The following is a 24,113-nucleotide window of genomic DNA, read 5'->3' on the forward strand; positions in this document are numbered from 1 at the left end:
ATGTTCCTTTTCCACATTGAATTGCACTGTCCTCTAGTGGATATTTTAAGCAATGGTTTTGTGCTCGTAAATCTTCCATCCTGCTCTGATACAGCAGCTTTAATCTTTGTTTTCAAATGAACCATAAAATGTTGTCTGATACAGAAAGCTAGAAGATGGGAGTAATATTTCAAAAGTTACATTTGACCTGAGGTGCAAGTTATAATGATATAGAGACATTTGAAAATGTATCTGAGTTAACAGCTGGAGCAGAAAGATACAGAGTGAGGATGCAAGTGCGCGGCTTCTGTGTTTTATTTCCTTCCATTACATTGTATCAAGAGATCTGCTGCTTTCACACTGAAACAAGCTTTGTAAAGTGTGAATGAATGAAGGAATGAATGAGTAATAAAAGACCAATGCAATAATAGGAATGATGAAATGCACCTTGGTAAATTCAAAGTGAAGAGCTATGCATCCTATTTTACCCAGTGGTTTGGGGGTTTTCTTAGTATTGCTACCTACCTCTTAAAAGGCACAGGGGATAGGTCATTGGCTGGGAGACAAGAACATTTGGTTTGTAATCCTGGTAAACTCAACTGTCTCCAGAAGGTCTGGGAAATGTCCTTATCTTGCTTTGCCTTGGTGTCTGTGTCTTCAAAACTGTTAACAAGGAGATTCACTTTCTCGCTTTCAAAGTTCCTTGCTTCCCTGTAGCTAATTCAGTATGTTTCTGAAATTCTCTAGTCCTGGCAAAGTTGTGTTCATGTAAGTGTATCTTCCATTGCATGTCTCTAAACTGCATCAGTTCTTGGTGCTTTGCTGTTGGTAAAGGTTCCCAGAGTCTTCCATCTCTGTGAGAAGGAAGCTCGTGTGTGTCACTGTTATGAAGCCCACTGGATCTTTGTGAGGCCAAAGTGCAGTGTAGGTATTTGATTTTAGAAGTGGTGAATGCCCTTCTTTTTAACTTGGATTCCTTGGGAGTTGAGGTGCTAAACCTCTCTGAAGATCACTACGGGAATATAAAAGTCTTAAGTGCCAGAATTTACCAGCTTATGCATACCTCCAGTACTGGATGTCTGGATCCAATTGTAGGTTACAGCCCCTTTACTTTCCCTCCATCATCTGCATCTTCAGTGCTTGTGTGCCAGTAGGATCAGCTTCCTCACATTCTTTGATATGTTTGAGTGATTTGAGAGATCATCTTCTACTAGTGTTTATGATGTTGAAGGAAAGAGATAAGAAACAAATGCCTGGCACTATGCTCCTGACTTACTTTTCATGTTTGTTTTCTGTCAACTGAGTGATGTAGTTTAGTAAAAGTGTGTGGTTTTGCAGACACAAAATTAGACTCCACTGACCAGAAGACTGGGAGACATGAGATGTGTTTTAGCCTCAAAAAATGCTAGAAGCCTCCAGGCAGAATCATGTTTACCAGCTGTACCATGCAAACTCCCTCTGTCTTCCATGTAGATGTGACCTGTGGCACCCTGGAGAAGAAAACTTAACAAATATATTCTGATTCATACCATCTGGGTACACTTTTAGCTGATGAAATAGTTACAATCAGTCAATAAATTAGTTCAGTTAGCTTGAAGTATAAAGGTGTTTTTTTCAAATTTCTGTCAAAGCAAACTCTAAGCAAATTCTTTGCTAGTGTAGCTTTTAATTTGCTGCAGAGGTAGTTTCACTGACAATTGCTGAATAGCTTGTTTTCAACTAAAATAAATATACTGAGCTTCTGAGCAACAGTTTACAGCAAGGTCAGAGATCATACTGGTGATTTTGTAGTAATATTTATAGTTCACTGTGTGACTGTGTTCATACATCTGTGTGTGCACCTAAGGCATACAAAGTCACAAGGCATGCATCTGAGACTGCTAATAGTTGGAAAACTGTTGCAAGTCTTTCCTGCTGTCACCAGATGAGATAATGTGGAGATATTTTTTCTTTCTCATGAAAATGCACTAGCAGAAACTTTGAGTAAAGAGATCTGACAGTTGGAATAGTTAGGGGTTTGAGCTATCTTTCTGTCACAGCACATGCAATGTTAAAACACATATTTTAAGACATGCATTTCTAAATAAAGCCACACTTACATTCCAATATGCATTTTCAGTAGCATGCAGAAGATATCTGTGTTATACAACCATGGGCTTGGTGATTTGGGCGTTGATTTTTACTGGACAGTTGTTCCCTGTAGTTGTATGTCTGACCTCACAATTCTGTACATAACTGTTACTAATACTGATCCTGAAAGGCAATAGCTAAGAAAGTGGTTTCACAATTGTCTTACATGTTCTAGGCTTGTCCTGGGTCCTAACAGCAATCTGGGGTTCTTCCTCTCTTCTGGGACAGTGCTTATGTGCCTGTGGGGTCAGTCTGGTCCAGGAGCTGCTTTGGCATCTACGTGGCTCAGATGCAAGCAGAGAAGAGAGGTATTTGTGTGCAGGGAGAGGGAGGGGGAAAGCAAACAGCTTCTTGGGTGGCTACCCACACTTGGGTCATCTTGAAATGATGCTGAAACCTGAGGCCAAGTTAATTTGTGTTTGGATTTCTGGTTTATGCGAGATCAGAGCTTTACTGTGTGTGAAGTATCTGCCGTTGTTCATTGCTACATCACGTTGTTATCCTAAGCCTGTTGTAATTGTTCTGTGGTAATAACAAAGGTGGAAAAAGGAAAGAAAATAACAACTTTCAAGTGCCAATTTTTTGTCCTCAATCTTTTTGTGTAATCTTTTGTGGTATTAGTGCAGGCTCTGAAGGTCAGCAGACTGGAATGCATCTGCTGCAGACAGGCAGACGTCCTGTATATGGATTTATAAATGGGCTGTAGGAAAGGAGGAATGTTTTATAGGCACTGCCTGTGTTAATCCTTCAGTGTATGATGATCAGATGTCGGTGTGCATTTTGTTAAGACTAAGGGCGGGGGGGGAGGGGAAAGGCAGAAGAAAATACAGTAAACGCACACACACCGTGCTGGCAGGTAGGCTAAAGCTGCTTCTGCTGGACATAAAATGCCCTGAGCTGCATGGAGCCTGGCAGCCCTGTGAATTATGTCAGTGATCCAATACAATTCTAATAGTAATCTCCTGGCACTGTGACTTCGGTTCCTGTAGTTACACTTCTTTGGGGTGGGGTTTTTTAAGCACCAAACATTCAATGCAGAATTGCAGGCTTTGTCCAGGCTCACTTTAACAAAAATGACTGTAAATGAAAATTGGTAGTTTTATTGCTAAAGCAATGTAGATACAGCTGTGCATAAATATGTATCATTTATTATGTAAAGAGAGGAGAGGCTCTCTGTGTGTCTTCACATATGTTCTCTGGAGACTTTCAAAGCCAACCTGGATGTGTTCCTGTGCGGTCTGCCCTAGGTGATCCTGCTTTGGCAGGGGAATTAGACCAAATGGTCTCTGGAGGTCCCTTCCAAACCCCCTAGCATTCTGTGATTGTGTGATTTAGGAGCTGTGGGATTAATGGGCTTTACAGTGTTTGCAAAGACTCAGTACCGTATGAAGCATATGAAGACAATGATAATGCAGCACTCAGGTAATTTCTATCACTTTTGCTTAGACCTGTCAGACTGTGGGTTGTGACCACCATTGATGGTGATGTCTTGAGGCTATTGTGGGTTCTCTTATTTCTCCAGGAGCCCATAATCAGTTGCAAGTATATTTAGTGGTAGATTTAGATCGGACATGAGGAAGAATTTCTTTACTGTGAGGGTGGTGGAATACTGAAACAGGTTACCCAGGGAAATGGTGGAGGTCCCATTCCTGGAGACATTCAGGGTGAGGCTTCATGGGCCCTTGAGCAACCTGATCTAGTTGGGGATGTCTCTGTTTACTGCAGGAAGGTTATACTAGATAACTTTTAAATGTCCCTTCCAACCAGTGCATTCTATGATTCTATTGTGATTTCACATCTGTCAGTTGCCTTGGTGGATGGAAAGAACCTACCTTGTCTTTACTTAATGTTGCTGAAATACAAAGATAATTTTATAAGGCATGCTGTTAGGTAAAAATGGTTGTTGGAATAATAATGCTATCAGGTAACCTGTCTCATATATAAATGGTCCCTAGTATGTCTCATAGCTCATCTGCATTGGTTACTGAGCATGTTAATATGTAATGGTTCTGGTATACAGTGAGGGGTTTATTTTTATTATAAACTGAAAAAGTGCAGGTAATGTGCATTCTCTGTGCACATGAAATACTGCAAACCTTTTCATCCATCTACTGGGTATGAATGTTAAAGTTCTTTCAGCTGGAAATGCAAGATCCTGTCAGGCTACAGAAGCATATATAAACAATGCTCACAAATTTCAGCAGAGTTTAAGCAAATCTCAGCATCATATGGGCTGATCTTTTGGCTTATTTGGAATATTGCAATAAAACCCAAGACTGAATTCTCTACCTGATTCAGTTTTTTATTGATTGAATCCTTTTACACTCCTCTCTAATTTAACAGTGTATTTTTATTAAAGCCGAGCATACAAACATCAATTATCCAAGCTGCATCTAATTTCCTTCAACATTTTTTTTTTCCTTTTGCTGCCAATGGATTAGAAGACCTGATTAGAATTCAGCTTGAAAGCTGAAAAGCAGATCCTTAAATGAGAATGTCTGCATCAGGAATTAAAATATCTACACCAGGCATAAAATCCTCCTCCTTATCTCTAATGATGTAAACACACTTGGTTAAGTTGATCTGTCACATGCCTGGTGCAATGGCCCTGAACTAGGAGCATGTATTGGAGAGGGCAGAATGGTGTCTCTGGCTTGTCCCACTGTTAGAAACCATCACTGGTGTATTTTAACATCAAAGTGCTTTGCATAGATCTCTCTCTGCCATAAGGGGTAATGTGGCAAGTGTTTGAAGGGCTCCATTTTTTTTCTTAGTTTGCTGGGCTATTGTCTATGTTTATATTTGTATATTTTTATTACCTTTTATATTTAGCCTGCTTCTGCAAATAATAATAATTTAATTTAATTTCCAAATTCTGAGTAGTGTGGTAATTTACTCCTGGGGGTAAATTCCAATTTGTACAGTGCTGCAAAACCTAACCACCACAGGCCTTCTAAGCTTTCACTGTTGGTAGGTTCTACTGAGTTAGGGATTTTGTAACCATGCAAAGGTGAAATAAATAATTGCAGTGACTTCACCAACTTGATACTCAGGAAACCCTGCACTGGTAAATGCCTGCATTTAACATGACATTAAACTGTTGGCCCATATTTAAACTGTAAGACAGAGGTATAACATCAATGAAATGCTGTGTTCCAATTTGACTAGATTGTTAATTTCCTTCTGATACCTAGTGTGCTCTGCCTGGGAGGAGGAAACCATGTTCTGAGCCATATGCAGGCTGTTACTGTGCAGGCTTTATGAAGCAGATGGTGTCATGTGTATGGAATCATCATACCTCATTTCAGCAGGGGAAATTCGGGTATTGGGATTTTTAAGGGAGTTTGTTATTAATTATCGCTTTATTTATATGGCATTAGAGATGTTTTTCTGCTTTGGAAAGGCACAGGAGAATTCTGTTTATAGTGTCAGGATGCCCAGAAGAGTGAGCAAATCTTAATTGGATGACTCCACTGCAAATAGTTAGAGGAGACAAGTAGCAGGGGCGGGCAGCGTGCTAGCACATCAACACTAGAAACCTGGCTAAAAGACTTGCTGTTTAATAAGCTTGAGAGGAGAAAATGGGGCCATGGCCCATATGGTCAGATGGGAACTGCTTTGGCCACTTTTGGGTGACATCATGAAAAGCCTTGGAGATGAAAGGAGCAGCAGGTGATGAGAGAGATGTCAGTGAGGTGATCCCATTACAATCTTCATTTTAGGAGTTATGCTAGCATTGGATATCAACACTTCAGTGTGAGAACTGCATGTGCTTCTGCTAAGTGGTGTTTTTGCAGTCCAGAACACTGCTTAGGGAGTAAGATGATTTCTTATGGGAAGAATAATATTTATTGAGGCTTTTTCCCTCCCTGTTTTCTTGCTGCGTTGTGGACAACTGTGTTGCTAACAGTGGTGAGCTTTCAGTCTGTCTGTGACTGCACATCCCAGGAGTTAATCATCACGTTGTGTCTGCAGAGAAATATTGAACCTGATTGGGCAGAGCTATAAACATGCATGACTGCAGGGAATTTTCTTGGTGCTGGCATGAGTCTGGCTACCTGGAGGTGGGCAAAGTGGATCTGTTCATCTTGTGCAGCGAGTTAAGCGTAATTGTGGTTGACATCATGCACAAGTGAAATCCAGTGATATTTCATTCCATCAGACCTAATCCCCTCTTTATCTTGTTGTCGTTTGAGTTAAGGTGGTCCTGGCAAAGCTTGTTTGTAACACTCAGTGAAGCTTATCACTGAGTACCCTGAATGTGGTGGATTTTGTAGCCCCCTGTGGAATGAGAAGCAACATAGCTGCATCTGTATAGTGCCCCTCTCAGCTGAATAAGCCATGGAAGAAGGCCTGGTGTATTAACTTGGGTTCTATATTATACTGCCTTACTAAATGAAAAAAAAAAAAAAACAACCCAACAATATTTATTAGTATCTTCTATATATTAATGCTTTTTATATTGTGAAGTGTACTTGAATTGTGAATTGGGTACAGGAATTTCCGTTTCCAGAAACCAATGAACAGCAGGTTTTCAAGGTTATCAGTTAATCTGTGGTAATGAATGCTCTTCATCACATGCCTCTCCTTGTTAATTAGAAGGGATTTTTACTCCTCTTTATCAAGTCAGGGCAAGTATATTACCTTTTCCTCTGTACTGCCTATGATGAAGTGCATATGCAGATTGTTTTGTGAAGTGTCCACGTGACTATTTCATTGCATATGCATCCACACAGTCATACACTTGTCTTTTCTGAGCTCCCACCTCTGATGATTGTTCAATACTTAAAAAAAAAAAAAAACAGAAATACAGATTGTTAATCTCCTTATACTTACCAGTAGAAATTCCCGTTTTCTGTGTAATAATGTGTTTATGACAAGTATTATCACTCCAGTTTAGTCTAAGGGAATTTACCATGGCTACACACTACAGGAGCAATAGACTTGGAATCAGATTCTCTGAGTACAGAGGTAAAATTTGTACTTTCTGTCAATGAGAACCTGCCTGACAGAGGGGAATTTGTACCCTGGTTTGGCTCTTTCACCTGTGTTTATTTAAAAAACAAAGCCAAGACAAAACAGAAACAAACTCCCCTACCTACTTCCTCTGTTTATTTCCTACAGGTTGAAGCAATACTTGTGAACATATTTGGTGGGATAGTGAACTGTGCCATCATAGCCAATGGTATCACCAAAGCCTGCCAAGAGCTTGAGCTGAAAGTGCCTCTGGTGGTCAGACTGGAAGGTGAGTGCTGATGGTTTCACACCAAAACCATCCCTCAGGGGCACAGTAATCCACTGTGGCTTTGTTCCATCTCTAAACAGATGAGTCCCACACAATGAGAGTGTGCCCAGTTCCTACCTGCTTTCATCTCCTAGCATGACCCACAGTCAATAAACTCTTTCCCTACTTACTTCTTGATTTCTGGTCCCTGGTGTTACTTGAAGCAATGAAATTTTGCAATGAGAACGTTGTGATTTTCGTTGTGAGATTTGCAATGCAAATAGAAATTATTTTGGTGCCAGTTTCTGTTTACTGGAAGGTATTTCTTTTTCAAATTATGTTTTTCCTGGGCGCAGTTCCATTATTGCTAAACCTGCAGCGACGTGCAGTTTTCTTAAATTCACTCCAATACCATAATTAAAAGAAAGATGTTAGAAACAGGATTCGTTAGAGGTTACTGCAATGTGCTCTTCTACCCAAATTCCCAGTCCAGCTAGACTCCATTTAAAAAAAAAAAAAAAAAAAAAAAAAACAGAAAACAAAAACGGAAGATTTGGTAATGGTAGGGAATTATATAATCCTTTTTTGGTACATCCAGCATTGTTAAAGTGGAAACAAAACACTAACAGAGAGGTAAGGAAGAGCACTCCTTGGCAGTTATTTGCTTTAATATAATAGCATTGGGTGTGAAGTTCTGTTTCTCATTTCCAAGAACTCTGAAGAAAGGAGATTCTTCTGCCATTGAATGAAAAAGTGCCTTGATTGAAGTCAGCACAAGTAAACTTAAAGTATTTTCTGTTTGTTTGTTGGTTTTGTTTTTTTAAGGCCTGTTCCTCAAAACCTCAACATTCATGTTTGGGTGTTGTATAAATTGCATAAGATGTCTTATCACTCTGTTATTGGTGGTGAAAAGAGGAAATGCATCATCCCTTTATGTGCCAGAGGCAGAAAACAATAGGGTGGGTTTTAACCCTGTAATACTGGAGGGAGGGAACATGTTCTGAATACACCAGACTTTTTACTTTTCAAGGAATAAAATCACTAGGACTGATGAAGATGCAGATTACCCCTGAAGCCCTTTGGTTAGGGGGTACTTGTTTTGCCTTCCACAAGAAAGCAGGCTTTCCCCAGCTCTCATTCTCATGCTTCATCACACATGGTGCATAGTTCACATCAAGGCAGACCACAACTTGGGACATGCAGTTTTATCCTCTGAAAGTTCTGCTGTGCATTTGACTGCAGGCTTTGAACGCTTTCCAGAATGCATTCTTGGTTTAACACAGGTAGACTTTCGCTGCAGTAAGTGCAGGAAAATTTAAATACTCTGAACTGGATTTCAGAAACAAACTCTGAATTTTTTTTTTGGATGATGCAACACCACTAAACACCTTCAGAGAGTAAATAGGTAGTTTAATGTGGATGAAGGAGAGACTGATGGATGTTGGTTAGAAGCATGAAAGTTCCATAATGTAGTATCTGATTGTTTATCAGCTCTAGGCAAAGTTGTTTAAATTTTTGTCTTAGCAAAAAACTTTCCTTGTCTGTCATAGCTGGGAAAAAGCAGATCTGCAAGAGTTCTCATCCATTGTAGCTGTTGTTTTTTAAGTGAAGATACTCGAAGTTGTTATTTTTCCTTAGGAGCAAGGCAGTTGCCAGTTGTTTCTGTTGCAGTATTTGAAACTATAATAAGAAAAACAAGTAAATCAACTTGCTCATTTTAAACTGCCGTCTGCCACTGGGTTTTCTTGACCTTTCTCCATTACTTTTCATGCTTCCATGTTTGTACACAGGTATGGGTGAATTTTGTCTTTTTAAACTTGACTTTTGGGAGATTGCAAGAGGCAAAGCAGTCTCTGGGCTGAATGAGGAGAGTCCCAGTGTGGAGCAGGAGTGCTTCTGCCTGGGGGTGGCAGAAAACCCTGCAGCAGTGGCTGCATGGTGCCTGGTCCTCTTGTGCCTGTGACCTTTCTGAGGCTGTGTGCTGCTTCTTCCACAGAGATTGAAACTGAATCTTCAGAATGTCAATTTTAGTGCAAACAGCTTTTGTTGACCACCTTACCCATGTCTACTTACTCTTCACTAGGTTTGTAATAAAGCTTCTCCTAGACTAGGTGGTGACTCCAGAGGCAGCAAGACCATGTTTTCTTTAGGAAACTCTCCCAGAATAGTATGAACAACTCCCACTTTTGCATAATACTTACCTCAAAAGTTTTTTAATTCCTTCTGTTGTTCCTAGCGTTAGGATCCAGTTGTCCTAAACAAAAAGGATGATCAGAGGGCTGGAGCACCTCTCCCATTAGAACAGGCTGAGAGAGTTGGGGTCGTTCAGTCTGGAGAAGAGAAGACTCTAAGGAGACCTTATTGTGACCTTTCAGTATCTGAAGGGGGCCTACAAGAAAGATGGTGAGGGACTTTTTAGGGTGTCAGGTAGTGACAGGATTAGGGGGAATGGGTCCAAGCTATAGGAGGGGAGATTTAGATTAGATGTCAGGAAGTTCTGCACCATAAGGGTGGTGAGACACTGGAACGGGTTGCTTAGGGAGGTGGTAGAAGCCCCATCCCTGGATGTTTTTAAGGCCAGGATGGATGTGGCTCTGGTCAGTCTGATCTAGTGGACAAGGTCCCTGCCCATGGCAGGGGGGTTGGAACTGGATGATCCTTGAGGTCCCTTCCAACCCTGACAATTCTGTGATACGTGATCTAGCTGAAGATGTCCTTGCTTGCTCCAGAGGCTTGGACTAGATGACCTTTAAAGGTCCCTTCCAACCCAAAGCACTCTGTGACTGTATTTTTACAGCTTATGTTGTACATGGAAACTGTTAGCTTGTAACTTCTGCTTTCTCTGCCTTCTTAATCACCCAGCCAAGCTAGATATAGATATAGATATAGATATATAGATATATAGATATAGATGATACAGATGATATAGATACAGATATAGACATAGGCACATGTGTGTGTATATATATGGCTGTGTGTGTATATATATATAATATTTATTTATTTTAATCTTAACCTCAGAAATGAATCCCTCTGGATCTTTATTAGTTTTCATTGTTCTGCTTTGAACTCCCTCTGGGTTATGTAAACCTGTAAGAATTTTGAATTAATAATGACTACTGTGGAAGTTATAAGACTCCCTCAGACTTTGGAAATATCACTGATAAAATTTTACACTTCTAAAAGAGAAAAGGGCTAGGTACTTTTTTGGATTTCCATTTGGAATATTTTCCCAACAGAAGGTTCATGATTGTTCCCATAAATCTAACAGCTTTGTGACCTGCACTTTAAAGACTCTTTGCCCACATGCACTGTATTACAAATGTCTTGATGACTAGAGTTTTAATCAGTCAAATCTGTCTTGATTTAGCAGGATTCTGTGGACAAATCTTTGTTCTCAGTTGTATAATAATTACAAGCTGTTTTACCAGTGGATAAAGAAAGGATTACTCTCCTCTTTGGAAATGGTAACTTTATAATTACATGTATTTACTTGCCTTATCAGTAAAGAACTCACCAGCTGAGACACAGGATTATTGTTGTTTAAAAGGCTCATGAGCAAATGGAGAAACCACATATTCCAAACTTTATCTTTTACAGATGTAGAAAACTTCTGCTGGGTTTATGGAGGATTTTTTTCCCCTTTAAAGTGTAATGTGCTTCAGTTAAGTTTTGTGAAAACTAACTAGGAGCACTGAATGAAAGCCAAAGCTTGATTCTCACTTATGTAACTCAGAATTAAATGAAAAGAGGAAAGAATAAAAAAGAATTGTGAATTGGATATCTTCTTCCTATGTTGGAAGTTTCACTTCTCTGTCTTTCAGCAAATGAATTCTCTGCTTCTCTGGTCATAGGACAAGAAGAATTGGGAGGAACTAGAACTACTTTATATATTGAAATGCAGCTAGAAGCAAATTGGTTTTTATTCAAATGTCTGAATGCAAAATTTCCTATCCTATTTTTCAGCCAGGTGATTCCTGACTTTCTGCGATCTTCAGAATGTAACAGTTTTTCAAATATATTCAGAAATCTTTCACACACAAGGAAAATTTTGCTTCAGCTTGTATATCTCTCTCAGAAACATGGTATGTTTGTGATTTTAGAATCCCAAATTGCCTATCAAGAGAGAAGAGTGGGGTATTACAAAGTCACACTTAGAATTTTATTCATATCAACCCCTTCAGACATTCTGAGTTTAAAAATTCAACAGAAATTTAAATGTGTCTTTCCCAGTGAGTATAAACATGAGGCAGAGGAAAAGATTAACATATTTTTGGGGAAAAGTTTAAGATTAAAAAAAGCAAATGGAGTGGACAGAAGAGGGTTTAATTCCCTCTTTACAAGTAGAAAGTGAAAGGTCGTTTATTTTTGACTGCAGAACCAACAGCTACAACATGTGTAAGCCACCAGATCTTCATAGGCTCCCTAGCTAAAGATCATTAATTAAAGCTTGTCACCTGCCAAACCTTAAATCAGATGTGGCTGACTGAAGGTTAGCTAGTGATAAACAGGTCCCTTATTCTCCAGCATCCCTGAAGGCTGAGAGGCTGTGAATTTCCAACTTGTGGGCTATCATAAATCACATAATCAGGATCCATGCTGGAGGTTGGGGGAGTCTCTTAAATCTGCTCATTGGTGTAGCATATCAATACTGAAACCTTGCTGCTGCTGATGGAGCATGGTCACAACGTGTCCACATCAACAATAATTTTCAGACATTCTATATGTTGTATAATGTTTTGTCATCAGAGAATGTTTTGGATGGGGGAAATTTATTTTTTTCTGTTAGTTTTCCATTTCTTAGGATGTACCAAATATATGCAGCTGTGTCTCCTCCCCTTACTTACCTGAAAATTAGAAATGGCACTGCAGAATTTGCATCCTCCCCAGCCATCATCGCTGAACAGGACCTTCCAGTTCCTGAAGGGGGCCTACAAGAAGGATAGAGAGAGGCTGTTTGCAAATGCCTGTAGTGATAGGACAAGGGGCAATGGCTTCAAACTAGAGAAGAGTAGATGTAGATTGGATGTTAGGAGCAAGTTCTTTGCCATGAGGGTAGTGGAACACTGGAACAAGTTGCCCAGGGAGGTGGCTGAGGCTCCATCCCTGGAGATATTCAAGGTGAGCCTTGACAAGGCTCTGGGCAACCTGGTCTAGTTGAGGATGCCTTTGCTAACTGCAGAGGGGGCTGGACTAGATGACCTTTGGGCATCCCTTCCAACCCAGACCATTCTGTGATTCTAATTTAGCCTGTTCCTAGTGGTTTTCTGCCAGCACAGATGAATAAGTGAACATTGTCAAAATCCTGTTGGAGCAGGATCGGAGGTGTTGGATTTCAGTCAACCTGTGCAGTCCTCTTGACTCATGTGGAACAACCTGTGCAAGTATCATCTTGAAGTTTATAGAAACATGCTTAGAAGCGAATATTTATTACTAGGGTTTTTAGGTTTAGATTTTCAGATTTATTTGACTAAATTTGCATGTTCAGTGACAGCAGGGAGGCAACAGAGATTGCATGTATGCAGGCAGAAAGGTTGTTTCAGAACCCAGACTTCAGAAGGAGAACGTTTAGATTAAAAGAATCCTGAAGGTAGATGCTGATAAAATTACATCTTTCCTGTTTTCTAGTGGAGTGTCATTGACAATAATAGGAAAGGACAGAAGGAAAAAGTTCCTTTTCTCCTTAGAAAGCTGTTCCCCTAATAGACTCCTGTTTAAGAATCCAAATGAAAGGGGCAGGGGGGGAAAATCAAACCAACCAAGCAGACAACACCCCCACCCCCCAAACAAACAAACCACTAAACAAACAAACAAACCCAAACAGTAACAACAAAAGCCCTACAGCCTTCAGTCCTGTGAGCTTTCCCTTCTGGATACTGTGCAGGTGAAGGGCGAGTTGTTTTGATAGCCTGGGTCTGGCATTCTGTTTACAGTTCTCTGACACCATCCAGTGGCAGGAGGTTAATGCTAAAATGCTGGGATTATTTATTAGTTTGTTTTGATGTCTGCTGCAATAAGTTGATAGTCTTTGTGGATTCTTAATGTTTCCAGCATTTTCTGAACATTTAATTTTAGAACGCTTACCTCTGCTTTCAGCAGGATCTCTGCATTTCTGCATTTTCCATATATCTAAACCACTTAGCACAATGGGATAAAGCCCTATCATTAAAGAAATAAAATTACAACAAAGGAAATGCTTGCTGAAAAATTATGTTTAGTTTTATGGCCTGTCTACAAAATAGTGTTTTGTTTAAGAAATACAATGTTGTACCCTCACTCCTCCTGACTGCAGAGAGATTTTTTTTTCAGCTTTCCTATTTTCATTTGTCTGCATAACCTCCTCCCCCCAGCTGCATTGTGTTTTGTATTGATTTTGTAATGCATGTCAGACAAGTGGTGTGTAGAGCAATCACTGCACTGCAGGTTAGGTCTGGTGTATTGTTCCCACCCTGACCTGTTAGTAAATTAATGTCAGCTACTTAGTGAAAAGTTAGTTTTAAATACATGGTTATCACAAGCCATAATTCTTTTCTCTGTGGAAAAATTTCATAGAATCACAGAATATATCTGTTTGGAAGAGACCTTGAAGATCATCCAGTGCAATTTTCAACTCAGCATTGAGAGGTCAATACTAAATCATGTTCCTAAGCACCAGGTCCACATGCTGCTTAAACACCTCCAGGGATGGTGACTCCACCACTGCCCTAGGCAGACCATGCTGGTGCTTGAGAATCCTTTCAGTAAAGAAATATTTCCTAATACCCTACAGTACATCAGAGGCTGGAAGGGACTTCAAGAGATCATCAGGTCCAACCCCCCTGCCAGAGCAGGATCACTTAGGGTAGTCTGCACAGGAATGAATCCAGGTGGGTTTTGAAAGTCTCCAGAGGAGACTCCACAACCCCCCTGGGCAGCCTGTTCCAGTGCTCTGTCACCCTCACTGGAAAGAAGTTTCTCCTCATGTTGAGCTGAAATCTTCTATGTTCTAGTTTGAACCCATTGTTCCTTGTCTTATCTCTGTGAACCACCCAAAAGAGCCTGGCCCCCTCCACTTGACACCCACCCCTCAGATATTTATAGACATTGATCAGATCCCCTCTCAGTCTTCTCTTTCAAGACTAAACAGCCCCAGGGCTCTCAGTCTCTCTTCACAGGGGAGATGCTCAAGTCCCCTAAGCATCCTCGTGGCTCTCTGTTGGATTCTCTCGAGCAGGTCTCTGTCTCTCTTGAACTGGGGAGCCCAAAACTGGACACAATATTCCAGGTGTGGTCTCACCAGGGCAGAGTAGAGAGGTAGAAGAACTTCCCTAGACCTGCTTGACACACCTTTCTTGATACATCCTAGGATCCCATTGGCTCTCTTGGCCACAAGAGCACATTGTTGTTCCATGGAGAACTTGCTGTCCACCAGCACTCCAAAGTCTTCCGGTGCGGAGCTGCTTTCCAGCAGGGCAGCCTCTAACCTGTGCTGGTGCCTGTTGTTATTTCTCTCCAGATGTAGGACATCCCTGTTTCTGCTGGCCATGGTGTTTCTAATACAAGCTAGGATACCACGGGCTTTTTTTGCCACTTGGGGACAGGTGGCCAAAATAATTCCCAGATAATTTCCCTCTTTCTGTTTTGGGTTTTGTTGGAATTTTTTTGTTTGGTTGGTTTTGCTTTGGGTTTTTGGTGGGGTTTTTTTGTTGTTGTTATTTTGTTTTGGTTTTTGGTTGGGTTTGTTTTGCTTTCTTTTTGTTCTGGCTTTTTTTAGTGGTTTTAGAGGTTGTTTTGGTTTGATTGTTTTTGGGGGTTTTTTTGGTTGATTGGTTGATTGGTTGCTTGGGTTTGTTGGTTTTTTTCTCCTCAAAACACTTTGTTTGTGGAATCCTTTTGAAGATCAGTACAATCTTGACTCCTTTAATTGTTTAGCACATTTGTCTCTAAATAATAGATAAAACCTTCAAGACTTGATGGAAATGACTACACAAATGTGAATTGTTTAACAGAGAAGAGAACCTTCATAATACTGTCTGACTTCCCTGTACAGTTCTGTGCTGGCAGCTAGAAGCTTCCACAGTACATTATATAGGGTGGTTGGGGGAAAAAAATCAAATATTATGCTCCTTTTTGCCCCTATTTTTTTTTTCTGTAGGAAAAATTCTGTGCAGTTCTGAATGTATCTATGCAACCAAATCCCCTTCTGTCAGAGATTTCAAATGTCTTTGACCTTCCTACCCAAGTCCACGAGTGTGTCCTGTGCATGTTGGTGGGAAGCCTGTGTGCCCTGTTCTGCAGTGGCTTTTAAACAGTGAGCAGATGTGGTTCCACCTTCCTCTTCCAGACACCTGCAGGGGCCCTGCTGAGACAGAGATGTCTTTGGTCTCTTTCAGTGTTGGGAGTGGGAATCCTGATTTGAACACACTGATGAAACAGACTTTTGAATTTCCCTGGTTGTGCTGTACACATTCAGATGTTTTACAAAGTCTGCTAAAAAAACCAAACTCGCCCTTTAAAATGTATGTTTTGGAAGGTGCACAGTGAAGAGTATGCTCCTTGCTTGGTTAATAATTAAGGGTATAATTAGTGAATTAGTTCCAAATATAATTAACATTCATTTTGCTAGGTCTAGGAATCACAAAGTAATTAAGCATTTTGACAATTGCAAATGAACAAAGAACTTGACATGAAGGGCAGAGTTAGAAATGATCCTGAAAAGGATCAGCTCTGTCTGTTGTGCTTGTGGCTAGTGTGTGGTCCTGCAGTGTTGATTCCACTTCCTCAGCAGAATATCTGACTCTCAAGTTTGCCTGTGGTGCAGAGCATATCAGTGATCAAAACTGTCACTTGGGTTTTCTGGAGAACTGAGTTTTTCTGTTTGTTTTCAGAAAAGAATGATCTAGAGTAGATGGGAAGGTGATGCGCTTGTCTTTTATACCCCTGTGGATGATGGGGAAAACATGCTTTCCTGAAATAGCTTGTTAAATTCAGTTTTTCCTTTTGCTGTGCATGTAGTCTATTGACTAAATCTGAGCACTTGTGCTGTACAGCTGTACAGTCTCCTTCAAGGTGGAATAATTTAGTGCAGCAGCAGAAGAGGGAACAGTGTCATGCTGAAGGCTTCAGAGATCCCTGTTCACCCTTTTTAGCAGGAATGCAAAAAGGCTTATTCAAGAGCAGCTCAGAACCACTTAGACTTTCAGGATTATCCAAATCTTTGTCTTTCAGTAGACCATTTTGCAGCTTGTAGTAAACACAGGGGAATTTTAGTTACTGTTGATTCACTGGCAGCTGATAGCTGTAGCTGATGGTTGCTAATAAATGCACTAAGTCCTCTGAGTGTCTTCAAGACCTGATACGTGGTCTGTTATCTACTGTCTTAAAGGCCTGATGCATGGTCCATTAACCACTGCTCTTACTGGATGTCCCTACTGACTCTGGTGCATGTTGGATTGACCCTCTAATCTTCACAAAGCCCCTCCTGTGGATGCCACTGCCATTATCAGATTGCAGTCTGTCAAAATCATCACTGAAATTAAGAATCCTTCTCAGCTCAGCTCAGTCTAAACCACTCAATGAATCTGTTGCTAAACTGAAGTGATGTGTGGTTTGAAGCATTAACTACTTTGATAGAGATTTAATAGGAGATGCTCATTTATTCATTAATATTAATCAGTAATTATAGTCAGTGTTCTTTTTTAGGAACAAATGTTCAAGAAGCCCAGCGTATTCTGAACGAAAGTGGACTCCCCATCACATCTGCAAGTGACCTTGAGGATGCAGCAAAGAAGGCAGTGGCTAGTGTGGCCAAAAAATAACAGCTTGAAGATTATTCTCCTGGAAAACTGTGTGTTTCACAAGATGTCATTCCCGTTGCTGTTTTGGAGGGAGGCTTAGTGGAGTTCTTCTAAGTGTTGGTGGACTTAAGTTGTGATGGATGGCGAACTCAAGGCTTGCAAGTTAGGCTTCAGAAATTTTGCAGCTGCATTCTTGAAAAGTTTGTATGTCTTCACATAATTTTGTTACCCAGAATTAATAATAAGTAATTTCACTTGATAAAGCTCTTTTTCTGCTTTCCTTCCAAAAACTGTCATGATACATTCATGATAAGATACAATAATTGGCTTTAATCAACAGGATCATTCTTCAATCAAAGGCATGTAGCTCACCTAGTTCACAATATTTTCTTTTCTTTTTTTTTTTTTTATGTATATTGTAAAGAGGCAGCAAACTAATAATGAGTTATATTTTTTATGGACTTTTACAATAATGTAATGCTTATAGGATCTATTTTTATTCAAATGAATGTCTATTTTCTTTTTTTGTTGTTGTTTTTTTGTTTCTTTAGAAATCACATGTTTTGCCTTAAGATGGTTTTCTTTTGTAGATGCCAAAGTATACCTCACAATCAGAAAAGGGTTTTTATGTAGTGAAAGGACCTTCCATTCTTACACTGTGCCTATAAGTTGATGAAATGTGATTCATTTTATTTACTAGCTTCTGGAAATGAGGTACAGTATTTGTGGGTGTAACAGTGCCAGAGAGAGAGCTCTAGGAGGATGTCTCTTCCAGGAAGTAAATGGCAGCTAGCTCTTTAAAATACCTTCTTTCCAGGAGTATGTCACTACTGTGAGGCTTTAAAATAAGATGAGAAGAACCTGAAGCAATTTTATGTCAGGAACATGGAATATTCTTCAACTGAATTAACTTCCAAAACCCATTTCAGATTTGTTTGGAATAAAAGACAAACAGAACTTCTCCATTTTTAAAGTATTTGATTTCTCGGACATCAGTTAAAATATGTTCAGGAAATTAAAAAAAAAATGCACAATTCAGTACTCAGATATTGACTGAGATGTGTTTTGATTATAGAATATTTGGTAACAGTCAGAATTCAAGTTGTTAATTACACAAAGCATTCCTCCAGGGAACAGAAGACAATGCCAAATGGCTTGTGCAACTAAAGAACCCAGTAAAAATCTCACTCAGCCCAGGAATTACATGCTGAAAATCATGAATAGATCTGGACAGTGAACAAATGAGTGGATATTATGATCTGCTCTTTCAACTGGGCAGTGAGAGAAAAATTTGTCTAAGAAATTCTTAATTGTGATTTTTTTAGCAGCTCTAATCAATACCATGTTCTTCCCTAGAAAAATGTAAATAATTTTTTCTTGACATTTCCATTAAAAAGGGTTATATTCAAAGTAAATTATCTGCACTAATCTCTGGCTCTTGACACATTAGGATAGATAGCCTGCTCTCATCAATTACTGTAGATTTTTTCTTCTCCATTCCTTTCTCTACATATTGCTCAAGGGGAAAAAAAAAAGAATGTATGACCATTAGGAGAGCAATAAATATGTGCTTATTGACTGAGTGAAAGAGAAGGGTATCCTTAGCAGTTGGTGTGAAGGTGCATGGAAACACACTGCTTTGAAGGAAGAAACGTTTACCTCACTACAATAAATGTCACATTATTTTCTATCTTTTAATACTGGAAATAGAAGCATTCTGTGGAAGAATCATTTGTGCAATGTTGTTGCACGCTGTGTACCTAACTCCTGGTCCCCAAACCGTGTATGTGATTACTGTTCTGCAGAGATTTACACTGTACACCAGTTTGTCAAGTAAATGTGAAAATTAAAAACACTTTTAGTGACTTTGTCTCTTCTATAATGGAAAGTTGTTTGATTTGTCTGTGGTATTCTGTGTTCCTCCATTCAGCATTTTTTTTGTTAGAGGTGGGTGTAATGAAATGCACAGGAATTGCAGTTTCCCTTGGGTAATACTGGTGTGCTCTTCTGTACATGTTTTGTATCTAAAAAAGTAACTTTTTCTCTCTAGGTGTATCTTTTCTCATACATAGGCTAATCACAGTACATATAAGTCTTACCCCTCTTAAGCCATGTGCAGACTAGAACAGTAGAACCTTTAATCTTCAGATGTTATAAGGAAGATTTTGTAAGCTCTGGGTTTGCATTCCACTTGCACTGCTCACTCTCTGTGTCCAGCTTGCTTGATGTGGCCCTGTGGACTGGTCTGGTTTTATTTGCATGTGTCATTTCTCGCTGTATGGAAATGTACAAGTAGTTTTGTTCTCCCTTGGAAAGGTGTTTTAGCTACATTTCCTTTGATTTTTAGCTGTTGTAAATTGCAAGTAAATGCAATGCCAGAAGGAATGCTTTTGTCTTTGCTCAAGCATGCAGAGTCACAAGCTGGCAAGAGTGGGGTTTGCTGTCCTGGGCAACTGTCTGCCTGATTGCTGCCCTTCACCTCAGCAAGGCTGGATGCCAGCTCAGCTCCCCAGTTTTTTTGTAGCTTAAACCCAAAAGGCACATCTGTGAGAACTGCCCCTCCCCCCCCCCCACCCCCCCCGAAAGCAAACAGCAGTGCAAGCAGTGAGTAAGTTGCAGTTAATCCTCTCTGTGAAAGTTATAACTGGGGTTCAGTTAGCCTTTAAATCTTGTTTAGCCTGTATTAGTAAAGCTCTGTAGGATTGGGCACTTAGAAAGTAAAGCAGGAGGAAACTGTTAATGTTAACACTGTGTTACTTCGACAAGACCCCTTTATGTTCTCACAACAAAAGTCTAACAGCTGGGAGTTGTGGAGTAATGTCCTTGATGTGCTTTTACCATCCTATTTGTCAGGCCCTGTTCTTCTCTCCATCCAGAGAAGCAGCTAGTATCATGCACAACTTGTGTGACTGGAACAGCATGTCAGTGCAAATCAGTCACCAGCTGAGATCCTGAGCAGGGCTGTCCCTTTGCAGTGGAGTCAACAGCTGTGCCCCTCACCTTGCCCTCCAAGGTAAGACTTGCCTGGTGATCTGGAGGGTTTCAGATGGTCACCTACAATAATCTCTGGTTATTACCCACGTGGGTGCTTTGTGCTGAGAGCTGAGCACAGTATGAGCTGAGTGTTCCAAGAGTGGCCTGAAGCACAGGTTTGAGCAGCCTTGCTGGGCAAGAAGAGCTGGGAAGTCTGTGTGCACAAGGCTAAGTGCTGGCAAAGCCACGTCCTGTCATAAAAGCTGTCAGCTGAGTTGCAGAATTTGGAAACCCTCCTCAGCTTGGTGCTTTATTGCATGGCATGTAAAATGCTGCTACTAGACGCTGCTGTAAGCATCTGACCCATGGCAAGATTTTGTGCTTTGGTTTTGGTTTTGCTTCCTTTCAGAAAATTGAGAGTTTCTTCTGACTTCACAGTCAGCTCTAGCAAGGGGTATGGAGGGCAAAGCAGATCATTTTCATTTATCATCTCAAATTCTTTCCTCTTCCTCTACTAAATTCCCTGGAGTTTTCCCCACTTTTCCACTCACATAGCTCACACTCCCTGTGCTTCTCGCCACCTACATTGTTGTCCTCAAAACTGGCGGAGTCTGCAGTGCTGGGTTTGGCTAGGTTTGCATGGTTGACCACCTGGACAGGAGCTGGAGGAGTGGGGTGAGCATCCTACCTGGGACCTGCTTCTTCTCTGGTCAGCCCAGCACCACAGCACCAGCCTAACACTATGCTACCAGCAAGCATCAACTGGTTGCCGCTGGGGCGTGCCAACCCTAAAAGCTGTTGTAGCAATCCTCTCTATGCTCTCCTGTTGCTGTCCTGACAGGCTAAGAGTTTGACCTCCTGCATTCTTCACTCCTGTACAACAGGAATACATGCAGGAGCAGATATGGGCTGAGGAACAGTCTGACCTTCCTGTTCAGGAGTGCTGGGCTCTGAAATGGCGTTTCAGAAGAGGTATAGGCAGGTGTGTTTGTAAGAGGAGGGAAAAGCATGGGAAAGCTTGACACACAGGTAAAGGGCTGCCTGAAAGAGAAGAAATAGTCTTCCTCAAGGAGAAATAGTCTTCTTCAAGTCCAGTGTGGCCAGGACAAGCAGTGAGAAGCTTTGACTGTGGTGGGGGACGTTTAGGTCAGACTTGCAGCCATGAGGTAAGCCAAGGAACGGGCTGTGAAATCATCAATGAGAGCTTTTTAGAGTTAGATTAACATCTGTCAAGAGTGGCTTAAAGAAGCGTTGATTAGTGCCTCAGGACAGAGGGATGGATGAGGTGACCTTCCAGCCTGATCTGATAGGATTTACTGCTTGTTGGTAAGGTTTTTTTCGTATTTGTTTCCTGACTCATAGGTACTGGGAGAAAAAACAGGGCAGATCTGGTAGATTCTTGAAAGAAACTGTTTTTAATTTAGTCACCAAGAATGATCTGCAGCTGCCAGGGAAATGAAAAGCAGATTATGCAAACTCAAGACTTTGCCTAACAATGGGAGCAGTGTTATTGCAATGCATAAAAGGCTGAGCAGAGAATTAGGGGTATCTATCAACTTTAATATGTTTAATTTAAAAGGGAACAGGTTGCACCAACAATTTTTTTTTCTAGTTAATGAGGCCCATTCATAAGTAGAATAGCAGGATTTGTCTGTCACCCAGAGGAAATCAGGGAATGTGAATTTGTACTTCGGTGCAAAACTTGTGTTGATCACAGTGATTTAAAACTTTTTCCAGCCCAGCCTGCAGTTTGATGTCAGGATCCTTTCATCTGGAGACAGATGTACCCTTGGTAGAATCCTGAACACATCTGTGTCTTTGTTCAGCCTTATAAAGTACCTGCTAAAGATTAAAGGTATACATGGATTAATGCATGTTATTCCTCAGAGATAACTGCTATGAGATAAGATCTGACTTAAGCAAGATTTGGTAGCCCCCCTCCTGCAGACTGCAAATGGATCCTTAGTGCAGATGTGGAATTGGCCCTTTGCTTTCCTTATTCTGCCCATCTTGGTGGGTGCTGAGCGGTGTAGGGACAGTGACAGCAGAGCATTGTATAGCATCTGGTGCTCCCCCTGTTTTGGGGACATTGGTTTCTATAGGACTTGGAACACTCCAGAGGGAAAAAGTTTTCTGTGCATCTTGGACCACAGTGTCAGTTTGGAGACAGGACTCACCTCTGTTCTGGTGTGTGGATAGATGCAGGCTGCTTCCAGTGAGCTACCCTTTCCACATTCTGCCTATGTAAGTACAAAGTGGCTTTCATGGACAGGCTGAGGGCAAAAAACTGGGAGGAGCCCACAGGACTGGAATTGGGATGGTAGGTGGCTCCTCCCTGGGCCTCAGAGAGGGCTCTTCTATGTTTTACCCTGCTTGAAAGGAAGAAGCTCCACATTGGAGCAAGGGTTTCCCACATCTGCCCTCCTTCTGTCCTTACAGTGCCCCTACATCACCAGGAAGGAGAAAGCAAGAACAAGGACATTGAGATACTTGAAGGTGTCCAGAGAAGGACAACCAGGCTGGTGAGAGGCCTCGAACACAAGCCCTACGAGGAGAGGCTGAGGGAGCTGGGACTGTGTAGCCTGGAGAAGAGGAGGCTCAGGGGTGACCTCATTGCTGTCTACAACTACCTGAAGGGAGGTTGTAGCCAGGAGGGGGTTGGTCTCTTCTCCCAGGTAACCAGCAGCAGAACAAGAGGACACAGTCTCAAGCTGCACCAGGGGAGGTTTAGGCTGGAGGTGAGGAGAAAGTTCTTCATGGAGAGAGTTGTTAGACATTGGAATGTGGTTCAGTCACCATCCCTGGAGGTGTTCCAGAGGGGATTGGACATGGCACTTGGTGCCATGGTTTAGTAGTCATGAGGTCTTGGGTGACAGGTTGGACTTTGATGATCCTTGAGGTCTTTTCCAACCTTATTGATTCTGTGATTCTGTGATGCCATAAGACAATAGTCTCTTCTCCCACAGTCTTAGGACAGGATATGCCTCATTTTGGCCCATCTTGTGTTTGCAAATACGGAGGAACAGCTTGGCCCTCAATTCCCAATTAAATCCAGCCTAATTTGTAATGAAATCTAACAGGGATAGCCAAGCCTGGAGAGAATGAAGCAACTGACAGAAATAGGTTACTCCATGAATTAAGTGCTGTTGGGATGATGTGCCAGCATGATGGGATTTGGAAACTGTTTCCTTTGCATTTACCAGAGCCCCTTTTCTGAAGGCACACATGCACACAAGCAGACTGTGGCCAACCAAAGAGGTGACAGTGACAAAGTATGGGTAAGCAAACCTGGGGAAGGAGAGCTCAGAGAGATCAAGTGTAAGAATTTTTGCATTTCTCAAGATAAAGATGAGAAAATGAGACATTTGATCTTTCTGTTCTAATCGACATAAAGAATTACAGGGCAGCAAAAGGGCACACAGCTAAACAAAGCTCTTCCCTTTAAGTTTATTTCAAATGTCTCTCTGCTGGGGCTCTGTGTCCTTCAAGACTTTCTCTCTGTAATTGCATGTGGCAACCTCTTTACAGCTAGATGCGAATTGCTGCTCTCCAGCAGCTCCCAGACAGAAATAAATAAAAACCCAGGTAAGAAAGGGCATTGCAGCAAGTGCTTAGGAGAGATGTTCCTCCTTTGTTTCATACATGGGTCAGTAGAGGGGTTTAGAATATGCCATTTTGTCCAGGAGGGCTGCTTTGTTTGGCTCCCTGACCGAACGCTGGCCGATACTCAGCAGCTCAGGCCCCATAACAACTCTCCTGCCTTGTGCTTCCATTCAAGCACTTTACCCTGCAAGGCAGCACAGTTCAGGAATAAATGGTATTTGGTGCCCTGCCTTGCCTGTCCTGCTTACTTAGCAAAACTGACCTTTGGCCCCAGCTACATAGGACCAGAGGCTTCATTCAAAGGATATTGGCAGCAGCAAGGTGTTAATCTCCTACAGCTGTAATATCCTGGTCTGTAGGGGAGCCAGGTCTGTGAAAGCAGGGAACCTGCACCTTTGAGGGATCCATGCTGCGTTTCAATAGGAGAG

The 24,113-nt window shown here is 41.2% G+C and overlaps 1 protein-coding gene across 1 annotated transcript in view; it reads left to right on the plus strand.

The window, feature by feature from the left end:
• The window catches only part of SUCLG2 (succinate-CoA ligase GDP-forming subunit beta), a 132,155-nt gene extending 115,025 nt beyond the window's left edge, over positions 1–17,130 (plus strand). The window contains exons 11-12 of the mRNA XM_054387590.1: positions 7,234–7,354; positions 17,015–17,130. Coding sequence (XP_054243565.1) covers positions 7,234–7,354; positions 17,015–17,130 — 237 coding nt within the window. The remainder of the gene's footprint in view (positions 1–7,233; positions 7,355–17,014) is intronic.
• The last annotated feature ends 6,983 nt before the right edge of the window (positions 17,131–24,113 follow it).

The sequence above is a fragment of the Indicator indicator genome, chromosome 15 (genome assembly GCF_027791375.1).
Source record: "Indicator indicator isolate 239-I01 chromosome 15, UM_Iind_1.1, whole genome shotgun sequence".
In the NCBI taxonomy this organism is placed as follows: Eukaryota; Metazoa; Chordata; class Aves; order Piciformes; family Indicatoridae; genus Indicator; species Indicator indicator.